This window comes from Leucoraja erinacea, chromosome 26 (assembly GCF_028641065.1).
Source record: "Leucoraja erinacea ecotype New England chromosome 26, Leri_hhj_1, whole genome shotgun sequence".
In the NCBI taxonomy this organism is placed as follows: domain Eukaryota; kingdom Metazoa; phylum Chordata; class Chondrichthyes; order Rajiformes; family Rajidae; genus Leucoraja; species Leucoraja erinaceus.
In genome coordinates, this window is record NC_073402.1 from 24265971 (window position 1) to 24278787 (window position 12817).

A 12817-nucleotide genomic window follows, 5' to 3' on the forward strand; every position below is an offset into this window, starting at 1 on the left:
CCATTTATAGAGCAAAGTGAAAGTGGCGGGAGAGCAGTAAAGTCCCAGGGCAAGTCAGACAACTGAGAATGCAACTTAATTGGCAGATCAAACAATTACAATGTGTGTGGGGGGGGGGGGTCATTTTGTTTGCTTGCACTGGAATTTGTAACACAGTGAACCATAAACATGAGACAGTTAATATGTAGTGGACCAGTTACTCAACTGAATCTTTGCCTGTAAATCACAGCAGTTTGATGACGATGAGGTTGACCTTGCAATAACTGGTTTAGTTTAGTTTAGTTCAGAGATAGAAACATAGCAAATAGGTGCAGGAGGAGGCCCTTCGGCCCTTCGAGGCAGCACCGCCATTCATTGTGATCATGGCTGATCGGCCCCAATCAATAACCTGTGCCTGCCTTCTCCCCATGTAGCATGGAAATAGGCCCTTTGGCCCACGTGGACCATTGATCACCCATTCATACTAGTTCCATTTATTCCACTAGTTATCCAACTTTGTCATCTACTCCCTGCACACGAGGGAGTGATTAACCAACATACCCGCATGTCTTTGGGATGTGGGAGGAAACCGAAGCACCTGGAGGAAACCCACACGGTCACACAGGGAGAACATGCTAATTCTACATAAACAGGATCCGAGGTCAGAATCGAACCTGGATCTCTGGCACTGTAAGGCCACAGATCTATCAGCTGTGCCATCACAGGTGGGGATCTACTGGACAGGCCTAAGTTATGTTAGTTGCGATCGGTACACAATCAGCCCAGTCTAAGCACAGACACCACTTAAATTTCAAATGCTGAATGTTCCATTCTGGACCAACTGGTGTCAGAGGTTATGGGGAGACGGCAGGTGAATGGGGTTAGGAGGGAGAGATAGATTAGCCATCATTAAATGGTGTGTAGACTTGCTAGGCCCAATGCTGCCCCTATCACTTGAGATCTTTACTACTGTTCATGGGAGCAGTAGGCTCACTCAGCTTAGTGAATTCAATCTATAATTCCTCACAATTAATTTTAATTCTCAATTCCCCATTGAATGCAAAGAGAGCACACGTCAGCAGTTTCTCACTGTATCAGTTTCTGAACTTCAGCCCGTTACAAAGCACCAATGGGAAATTAAAATGTTCTTTTCAGCAAAATATCATCCTATGTACTTGCATAAGGTGATGCCTCCAATGTGGGAAGTATTGCAGGTATCAGAAATATTTGCCTCCCAAGGTCAATTTCCTCCAGTTATTCTTATGTTCATTCACTACTGCCATGTTAAAATGGCAACTCTCTCACCTCTTATCCCCCCCCCCAACTCACCAGGGGCAGGTTATAATGGCCACCCTCACCGGTTATTCTTCCCCACACACCGGCAGCAATTTACAGTGGCCAACAACCAACCCGCAAGTCTTTGGGATGTGCAAGGCAACTGCGGGACCCAGGAGAAACTCACTGTTGCAGGGAGCACATGCAAACTCCACATAGACAGCGACTGATATCAGGATTGAACCAAGGTTATTGGAAATGTGAGGGGGCGGCATCTACTAGCAGCACTCGCTGAATAAAGGCCAGTCACATTAGTTTGACTAATCTGCTCCAGAATCTGGAAATGTCACCATTCCCCTCTGATCTTTTGTGCTCAAGGTGCAAGATGTAAGTGCCTACTAGCATTGCATCAAGTGTTAGCACTGAATGCTAACCCTACTCTTCCTCAAAGGTCTCTTACTGACTCATGTTAAAAAAACAGGAAGAATGAAAGACCAAACAAAAATGCATTTGACGCATCCATTCTGCTGAACAGGATATCACATTTATTACTGAGAAGTGATTAATAATGAAGGGTAAATTCCCAGTTGTTCCACTTGACGAGGATTGAAAAAAAGATTCTAAACAGTTTTTATTTCTCAAAGTTCAGTGTTCACAAAAATTCCTTACAGTATTCCATTAGTCCAGTCTTCACTTTTTAAGGATTTAGACTTAATTGGTGGCATCTTTTTTCTTAAACTTGCTCACGTGAACTTGCTTTTAATTTTTTGGAACGAAAGGCGGGACAAACACAAAAGTAACCGCTCTTCCCAGGAGCCTTTTTAAAACAAAAACAAGCAGCATTTTCAGTAAAACGGAGGGCGAGGTGGGGCGGACAGTCCTCAAAAAGGCCTGAATGAAACAAATTAGATCTTCAGTCCAGTCGGAGAAGGTATCTGCCCACGTTCTGACCCAGCTGGGCGATGACGATTCAGATGTTGCAAGGCAACTGGTCTCTTCTCCGTAGAACCGCATTTAAATGCAGCCCATTAAAAAAAAATCAAAAAGCGATTCAGTTTTAAATTTTGTTTAAACAGAAGGAAAACAAAATGCACCACTTTGCAAAGTCACAACCAATAGTTGAGAAAGGATCCTTAAAACGTTTTTGTTTCCCCCACCTAGATCTTGCTATTATTACCATAGTTCTACAGAAGAGGATTAAGTTTGACAAGTACAAGGCTAAAAGCCATAGGATTCACTGGAAATGAAAGAGGGTAGGTTGGTGGGTGGGGAGGAAGGAAGGTGAGGAGTGGGGAATCTTCATTGTCATTCAATTTCTTGAAGAAAATTCAGGATATGACTTTTAGGTCGACATCACGTTTCCAGTATTATTTGACACGACCTTGGCGTTCCTGTAAAAGCAAGGAAAAGGTTCAATATACAATTTCCAAAAGTTGCTTCCGTTTATCCTATACCTGTACACTCTGGATGGCTCAATTGTAATCATGCATTGTCTTTCCGCTGACTGGTTAGCACGCAACAAAAGCTCTTCAATATAACTCGGTACATGCGACAATAAACTAAACTAAACCTATAGTTGGGCATATTTTGAAAAATACAAAAGTGAAGTTGATATTTTGAAAAATACAAAATGTTAAATATGAGAAACTCTGAAAGAACTATTGCATCATTAGTTTGCATTTAGTTTTAGTTGAGTTTATTGTCATGTGTACCTAGGTACAGTGAAAAGCTTTGGTTGCGTCCTAACAGTCAATGGAAAGAATACACGACCATTCATTCCTTAATTGGGAACAAACAGATGGAACGAAAACTGGCTTCATTTATTGATTGCGAAAAGACAGTAATTTAATGACATTGTTCTCCAGTAGAATAAACACTTACAGAGATTGTGCCTGTGTTAGAACAACCTTTCATTCTTTTGAAAATAAACACAAAATTTGAGAAAGGTAAAATTCATTTTTCTTTGATCCTTGGCAATCGTTTGTTAAAGTGCTAATGCCCCAGTTGAAGCAAGTAGTGCAAAACTAAGATTTCCGGACCTATAGTAGCTCAGATTTACTGAGCAGCATGTATTTTGTTGAGGGATTAGGGGGGAATAAAGAACAATTAGACAATGGTCCATGTCTTCAGAAACACAAATGATTTTACACCCAAAGAATCACATCTCAAAGTCTACCTCCCTGGGTATATGCAACGAGCTGTCAGAGGAAGTAATTGAGGCAGGTAATAACAACATTTAAAAGACATTTGGACAGGTACACGAATAGGATAAGTTTAGAGGGATAAGGGGCAAATGAGACTAGTGCAGATGGGGCATCTTGATTGGCATGAATCAATTGGGCTGAAGAGCCTGAAGTGCTGTGAGACTCCCTCACTGTACCTTGTGTTATTTTAAACCACGGGAGATTGTTGCCTTAGCTTTGACTGCCCAGGTTGACTAAGAACTTTGATACAATTAGCTTTTTTTTAAAAATACATCTAGTTCTGCACCTCTACCAGCATCTGGCAAATGGGATGCAGAGTACCTGCGTTGAGATACACACACCACCCCAGCTATGTGGATCAGGTTAGTTGGGCCGGAATGTCTTTTTGCCATTTTTGTTTTTTCAGGTGTACCTAATACCTTAAACCATTGGCAATGAGACAAGAAGAACTCACGCAACTCTGCAGTCGGAGTTCTCTTTCCCACTATCAAAATTCATGAGATGGCAAATATGGTTTAAGAAAATACAAAGCATTTCTCCGAACACTTAGTTTTCTAATTATCTCTTAGGCAGGTTCTGGTACATTCGTTCCAGACAGACAGATTGAGCAGGTCTTTACCTCATGCTGACTAAAGTAATAACACCACCCAGTCAGAAATAATTCAAGTCTTTAAGTCCAATTGCAGGAATCTGAAATGGAAACATTTCAGTTCACCCAACGTCAGTACTTTAAATCTGCCATTCATCTCATGTTCCCCGATGTCTGTCAAACATTTCATCTAACGCTAACATAAGCAACTTTTTAATTATGAGGTATTATAAAGGAAAACATTTACTTATATTCTTCCACCCTTCTCTTCCATCAGCTGTTTAGTGTTGGCGAGAAGAGGTTCACTGAAATTTACTTGGGAACAATTTTCCATACTAAGGCCCAAAAAGACTTGTGCACAAGCCACAGAAGGAATCGCACTCACCTCTGAGACTTTATTCAGCATGAATTGTTAACAAACTGAATAACCTTGGACCCTGGGAAGTTACTCTGGGTTGCTCTAAAAATTCAACACTTGTTTTATTGTGGCCCATTTCACATCTTCAACTGTGGCCGTTGCAGGTTTCAGAATTGAATGAATGACCAACATTATACGTCTGAATGGGGGGCCATCAGTGTATAACTGCAATTTGTTCCCCTTCTCTCCCCCCCACCCCACCCCCCACCAAGACATTTTAAAACAATATTTTTGTGCAAATGATGCAAAACTGTGGTTCAGGCATTGGCATCAAAAAAGGTACGAACAATGAAAATGTGCTTCAGCTTTTACATATAATACAGCTATTATTTGGGATTATTATGCATTCTTTTACAAATGTATATAATGCCAAGAATGCAATCCTAGGAGATATAAATTCCCTGATTTGTGTGACTCACTGACGCTATGCACTTTATAATTTGCTTACGTAAAGCTGTTTATTTGGTGAATTTGGTGAATTAATCGTTTCAATTGTGTGGAATTTACAAAAAACTAGCCGGATTAAAAAATCTTCTTAGACTCACAAAGAATAACTTTTAACAATTTAATAGATCGCATCTGCAATGTGCACTATATAATGCTTACAAAACAACTAGCTGGGTCAACTTCACAATTTTGTATTTTGAACCCGAAGATAATTTTTGTGTTATAAGACATATGATTACATTTAATAGATTAATTAAGCAAATAAATCTCAAGATTGATAGATCTTTCCTTGACCAAATCAGAGCCAAATATTTCAAGGGATTTCTTATTCCAATCCACTTTGTCTTTGGTGTAGGAAGGAACTGCAGATGCTGGTTTACATAGAAGACAGACATAAAATGCTGGATTAGCATGCTGGACATCAGTAGGTCAGACAGTATCACTGGATAAAAGAAATAGGTGACGTTTCGGGACGGAACCCTTCCATTCCATTTTCTCTTCAGTCGGTCTAACCAGTCATTTCACAACAGATATTACTTGGATCCAAATTATCTTGTCCTTACCAGGGTTTGCAATCAGGGCTTTTATGTTGGTCAAATTCCAACTTCTCTATCCAAAGATCAAAAATCTAAACCCAACTCAAACAAATCTAAAATAAGAGTTTTTCAACTCTTCTAACGGTGGAAGGATGAGGAACGAGGGCCGTCCTGCTTCTTCTCACAGGCTCTTTTGCTGGGCCTTCTATCAACATAATATGATCAATTTCTGTACATGAATAAAGAACTAGCCTTTTACAAAAAGTACAATGGGACCAACAAAATAATATTCCAACCAGTCTTTGGGTGTAAAAAAAAGTTAAATTAATGATTAGAATACATTTTAACGTCATTGCATTTGGGATCATAGCATGTTCGCTTCCATTCTAGTTGTTTGTGCTCTGTGCTGCCTGATGAGGCAACGTGGGATCTGCAGCTTCTGGCAGTGGTGGGGCAGGCTATACTTGGCAGGTCAGCCGAGTCAGTAGTTTGAGAGGCAATCATTTCCATCATTTATATCTTGCTTCTGTGTGCTCCTGAAGAATGGACTTCAATATCACCCAAAGGCAGCTCCTCCACTTGGAGAACTCTTTTGGAGATCATTAGATTAAATTAGAGGTACAGCGCAGAAACAGGCCCTTCGGCCCATTGAATCTGCGCCGACCAACGATCCCTGCTCACTAACATTATCCTACACACACGAGGGACAATTTATAATCTTTACCAAAGACAAAAAACCCACAAACCTGTACGTCTTTGGAATGTGGGAGGAAACCAGAGCACCCAGAAAAAACCCACGCAGTCACAGGGAGAACTGATAAACTCTGTACAGACAGCAACCGTAGTCAGGATTGAATCCGCGTCTGGTGCTGTAAGGCAGCAACTATCGCTGTGCCACCGTGCCAAGGATTTTCAGAAGTGGAAATATTACTCTTTTCCCCAATTGGCTTTGAGAAGGTCTATGATTCATTTTCTTTCTCTGCTCTCTTGCTGTGATGGAACTTAATGCAGAGCACATTTTGGGAGTATGATCTTAGGCACAAATGATGAAACCCGACCATTGGAGCCAATTGGGTTTAATTAAGGCCTCAAAGCTGAGAAGACGGTTGTTGGCTTGTTTATTTTGCCATTAGATGTAGAGGATTTGCAGCGACAACGTTAATGGGCTTCTCTCCACTGATTTCAGGTGCCTGCTCTAGGTACCCCACTTCTCAGAAGTGTACAGGAAATCATGGATCACTGCAGTTTGGTGCTATGTTTGAGGACTAGATCTTCAAGCTCACTTTTCAAGAGAGCAGTTTGATGTTCCGAAGGCAATGGTGGCTCATTAACATTGCCTCCATTGAGTGATGAGTCCCTTCAGAGGAAACTATTCAACATTTTTGGGTCCCATCGTTGACCTTTATTTGGCAGTGAGAACAGGTTGGTAACAAATCTTCCATCTGCGAAAGAGGTAGGTCAATTCTCTTGTACGTTTCAGTGAATGACTCAACATCATTTAGAGACGCAAATGAGTGTTTGCACCTCAATGACTGATGTTGGTTGGATAGAAATTCCTCGTATGTTGTAAAACATACTTGGCGAATAATGTGTGATTCTGATTCAAGTAGAGATTGAAACGCTTCCTGTTTGTCATGCAGATACACATACACTCCACTCCAGAGCAAGTGTTTTTGGAAGGAATAGTCATGTGGTGAGAAATGCGAGTAAGGATTAGGATAAAGTAGCCTTTTGTGATTGGAGTTTGCATAGATTCTGTTGTGAACATGATGGTTTAGACTGAAGAAGGGTTTCGGCCCGAAATGTCGCCTATTTCCTTCGCTCCATAGATGCTGCTGCACCCGCTGAGTTTCTCCAGCAATTTTGTGTACCTATGATGGTTTAATCTGTTTTTTGCATGTCATCATTAAATACAAAACAGGGTGAATTTCAATAGTGAGTGAAGTATAAGATATGAAGCAAAATCCTTATTTATTTCCTTACAGGGTCAAAGTCTTAAGCAAAATCAAACAAGGCTATGCATGGTTGCCTGAATTTCCTTGGAGTTAACATAATAAAGATCTGAGTACTCTTTGAGATGGATGGAATTTGGAATACAAATTTAAGGAGTAGCTCTCTGGCTCTTTGAAGAAGACAGTTTAGGTGAATATTGGTGATGACTTGCCCAGTGGCAAACGTCTGAAGATCATTGACACATCCTTTACTCAATTAAGGGAGCTGAGATTGTGAATGTATTCCTGAATTCCCCTACAAGCTTTAGAACTTCAACAACAACAAAAACACAATCTTTGATGACTAGAGACATTGCAGAGACGAACTGTATAAGTCTCTGCAAAGTTTAAAATGAGAACCAATGATCTAGCTGCAAAGGCAATTTAAGTCAATAGTTCTTAATACTGGGGCTATTCAACCTTCATTCCCAATCATGTATTATAATCAAGCCATGGTAATTGGCCTGCAAATCCTCAACTCTATATTTGTATTTCATATTTCCTGGTTTCTATTATTTTTTATTATTGTGGGTTTGGAAATTTGGAAAATATAAATCCTAATTCAACAATTCACTTGCAGGGAATTGGGATTTCCAATTTTTATGGACTACCTGAAAACGTTCTGAAATTAAAAAAAATAAAGACAGAAGATGGAAGAAACACTCAGCAGGTTAGGCAGCATCTGTGGAACAAAGAACATAATACATACTTGGGGTCAAATAATCATTACTGTGTTTTTCAGGTGATGGAAAGAGACTATGAAACAAGATCCAAATTTAGATTAACCCCAGATTATAGAACAAAATAGTAAATACGAAAGGTCTTAACTTGGTTGCAAGGCTCTCTAAAGACATCGCAATACTTACTAACCTGATCTTGTCTTCTTTCTAGTCCCAGGAAAAACAAACTCAGTATAAAACTGAACAGTGTTTGTATGTAAACAAAATGGGCTCTGCATGGGCAAAATAATGCACAAACCTACAGGAAGTGCAGAGAAAACACAGAAAAATGGGCAAAAGGAAGAAATGGAATAAACCAGAGTAAAAGGTAATGCTATCTCATGACAAGTAACCTAACCAGCACAACGTACAGTAAACCAACCAGTTAGTTTCACAGGTAAAGAAGTAAAGGGTCTCGCCCCAAATGTCACCTATCCATTGTTCTGCAGAGATGCTGCCTGACCTGTTGAGCTACTTTAGCATTTTGCATCAATTTTGTTAAACCAGAATCTACAGTTCCTTATTTCTACTGCCTTCAACTACTTACTGCTTTATAGTTCTTTCTTTACATTAATTGGTTCAGGCAAATTATGACCAATTGTCCAATTCCTGGATGTCATTGCTTCATTGATAAAAATAACCTTGTTTAATGTTACACGTCATATCCACCCACAGGCAAAACAGTATTTATCTGGAACCTCCACTGATTCATCGGGATTGATCAATGGCTTTTTGGAGCAAGGAAATTCAGAACCAACACACGGCAGCAACAGATGAATCAGGATGAGGAAACAGACATTTAATTTTAAAGCCAAAGTGTGGGTTTAGTTAATTTATTTCATAGTGGACAATTAAAGGCTTCTTTCTGAAAAAAATCCAGTCTATCTTCTTTCTAAAACTTGACTGACTTAAATAATGAGCCAGATTTTGTGTAATTTAACTACACAATGTCTATTTTCAGACAGGTACTGTGGATCAAAAACTCCAGGCTTCTGGAGATACTCATGGCTGTGCTCAACAGAACATTTTTAGCATGCATTTATAATATTAGTAATACCGTCAAAACTGAATTGTTTAAGAAATGCTAAAAACTTTAACAGCTCAGCGATGAGTGTCGACTCAAGCATGGCAAAAGTGTTTGTTTAGAATTCAACAGTTCAGAGGACAGGCATATTTTAAAACAATGGTAAAGTTCCTCTGGTTCTGTCAGAATGCATAATTTATTCTCAGATCGAGTTAAAATTAGTGATGACTTCTTTCAAATGGAAGTAGATTATCCCACTATGGGTTTCAGCCCGAAACATTGCCCATTTCCTTCGCTCCATAGATGCTGCTGCACCCGCTGAGTTTCTCCAGCATTTTTGTCTAACTACTATTTAACAGCAGGTGATTTTCCCCTCAGTGCCATGTTCAATACGCAACTTTTACCAACATCATCAAAACTGATTATTCGAGAGAATTTGTCTACAAATTGGTAGCACCATTCCTGCATTAAACAATGATTTATTGACGGTGGGGAATGTGAGATAATGAAAGGTGCTAGTAAGTGCAAGCCTCTCTCCAATATTTTTCAAACAAAATTGTAGATTATACTCATGAGGTCACAGACATTTTAGATACAAAAAGTATTGAGGAAATTAATATACTGTATTATTATTCACTAGTGCATCAGGTCAATTTTCTATTATAAAGGGACTAAATAATTCCTGCAGGGTAGATCTTGTTGGGGATTTCTTCCTGATTATTACGAGCTGTATTCTTGAACATTGATGTTGCATCCAATGCTGGCTTTTTAAAGAAACTGTCTATACAATCATCAATGCAGAATTTATGAGCAAAATCTGAGGAACACAGGAGGCCCTTAAGCTTTACACTATTTACGCAGTTCGCAACAAATCTCTTGGGCTTCGTTCTTTTTTTTTCTTTAAAGGATTTTTGACTACAAAGTAGATTTAATCTCCAGTTTTGACATTTCCGCTAACCAATTCCTATGATCTGATATGCTGATAAATGGCCTATGTCAGCACATGGCCACTTTGTACCAGAGTCTTGCTGTGTTTCCAGCATTTGCTGAAAAAGTGATTTATTTTCAAGGAGATGCAAGGAAATGGATTACAAAAAAAAATTTGAACTGCTGGGAGACATGGATCGGGTCTGAAGAAAGGACTCAAACCGAAACATCACTTACACATATCCTCCAGATATTCTGCCTGATCTGCTCAGTTACTCAAGCACTTTAAAGAATTGCTTTATTTTAGATTACAGTACATTAATTTCCCGACAGAAGCTTTTTTTTTTAAAGCAACTCACATTTAATGCATAGTTAAGATTCATAGGATAAAGTTTTAGTTTCAACAAGAATGCAGCCCAAGAAGTAATATTACCTTGGAGATCTACCAGTTTCTTCTCCTGTGACAAAATTGTCAGTAGCACAGTACCTTTTTACAACATTGGAAGTGGTTAGCTCATTCAATAATAAATTGAACTACAGTGCCCTCCATAATGGTTGGGACAAAGACCCATCATTTATTTATTTGCCTCTGTGCGCCACAATTTTGAGATTTGTAATATAAAAAAATCACGTGGTTAAAGTGCACATTGTCAGATTTTAATAAAGGTAATTTTTATACATTTTGGTTTCACCATGTAGAAATTACAGCAGTGTTTCTGCAGTCCCCCCATTTCAGGGCACCACAATGTTTGAGGCACATGGCTTCACAGGTATTTGTATTTGCTCAGGTGTGTTTAAATGCCTCTTTAATGCAGGTATAAGAGAGCTCTCAGCACCTCGTCTTTCCTCCATCTTTCCATCACCTTTGGAAATTTTTATTGCTGTTTATCAACACGAGGACCAAAGTTGTGCCAATAAAAGTCAAAGAAGCCATTGTGAGACTGAGAAAGAATAAAACTGTAATAGAGACATCAGCTAAACATTAGGCTTATCACAATCAACAGTTGGGAACAATATTAAGATGAAAGAAAGCACTGGTGAGCTTACTAATCACAAAGGGACCGACCGGCAGGCCAAGGAAGACCTCCATAGCTGATGACAGAAGTCAGGTGTGGATTTGCAAAATTACTACTGTCCGCAGAAGACATCAGGAACAGAAATGCAGAGGCCACACTGCAAGATGCAAACCACTGGTTAGCCGCAAAAATAGGATGGCCGGATTAGTTTGCGATGAAGTACTTAAAAGAGCAACCACAGTTCTGGTGGACAGATGGGACGAAGATTAACTTTTCTATCAGACTGATGGCACGAGCAAAGTATGGAGGAAAGAAGGAACTGCCCAAGATCCAAAGCATACCAACTCATCTGTGAAACACGATGGTGGAGGTGTTATGACCTGGCATGTATAACCGCTGAAGGTACTGGCTCACTTATCTTCATTCATGATACAACTGCTGATGGTAGTAGCATAATAAAGTGTACAGACATATCCAATCTGCTCAAGTTCAAACAAATGCCTCAAAACATTGCTTGGCGGTTCATTCTACAGCAAAACAATAAAGCAACAAAGGAGTTTTTCAAAGCTAAAAAATTGTTAATTCTTGAGTGGCCAAGTCATTCACCCGATCTGAACTCAATTGAGCATGGTGAAACCAAAATGTATAAAAATGGCCTTTATTAAAATCTGAGATAAACCTGACAATGCACACTTTAACCACATGTGATTTTTTTTCTATTACAAATCTCAAATTGTGAAGTACAGCGGCAAATAGATAAATGATGGGTGTTTGTCCCAAACATTATGAAGGGCACTAACTTGAGTTAAGGTTGCAGTTCAGAGCAATTTCAGTGCAATTGTGGAAGAACCAACAGGGGAAAAAATAGCAGCCTTTTCTCTACAAAAACAAAAAACCTATGACAATTAATTTTACTTAGTCAGCATTTCCCAAGAAAATAAAATTTACTGGGTTAATTTTTCCTAATGACCTATGGCATCAAGAGCTATGGCATCCCATCCAACCTCGACACCAATCTTATCAATTTTTTTCTGTAATTACAAATAAACAATCTTTATGGAACACGACAACCTACTGAAAACATGAATCAAAAATCCAGTTATAAATTCTCTCCTATTCCACAATTTCTTACCAACCTCTTGCCTTAAAATGTGCTTCTTGAACCCACCCGTAAGCTGACTGTGGAGGATTATTATATTTTCCTGGGACACATTTTTTGCGCCTTCCCAATTCTGGAGCCAAACTTACTTGAGAAGCTCAATGCACATTTGTTTTTAAACTACTATAAGCACCTCACTAAACTTCCTTATAGTTTGTATACCATTTAGAATTTTAGAATATGGGACTTAGAACAGTTTGAGTTCTAATCCTCAAGAAAAACAACATTAGTAACACACCAATTATAAGGAGTTACAGAAACTCACGAGTACTACGTTAACTGGTTGGGAATTTAGCATTTTACGACGCACTGAATATTTGATCCATCTTCCTTCAATAACAATTAATCTCAAGAGTGCTGGATTCACAGTACATTCATTAACTGATTTTTTTTCCCCCAAAAAAGCATACTATCTCAGCTGTGGCAGTAATAAGATCCTGTACTAAGAATCTACCTTTGCCCATTATAATAATATTACCTGTATTGAAAATCTAAATTTTCAGGAAATCAAATGGATGTTTCAAAGTTGTATT

The 12817-nt window shown here is 39.0% G+C and overlaps 1 protein-coding gene across 2 annotated transcripts in view; it reads right to left on the reverse strand.

Moving 5' to 3' along the window:
* Window positions 1-1776: 1776 nt before the first annotated feature.
* ythdf2 (YTH N6-methyladenosine RNA binding protein F2) overlaps window positions 1777-12817 on the reverse strand; it is a 29545-nt gene continuing 18504 nt past the window's right edge. For both annotated transcript variants that reach the window (XM_055656444.1, XM_055656445.1), the window contains exon 5: window positions 1777-2645. In XM_055656444.1, coding sequence (XP_055512419.1) covers window positions 2622-2645 — 24 coding nt within the window. In that variant the 3' untranslated portion in view covers window positions 1777-2621. The remainder of the gene's footprint in view (window positions 2646-12817) is intronic.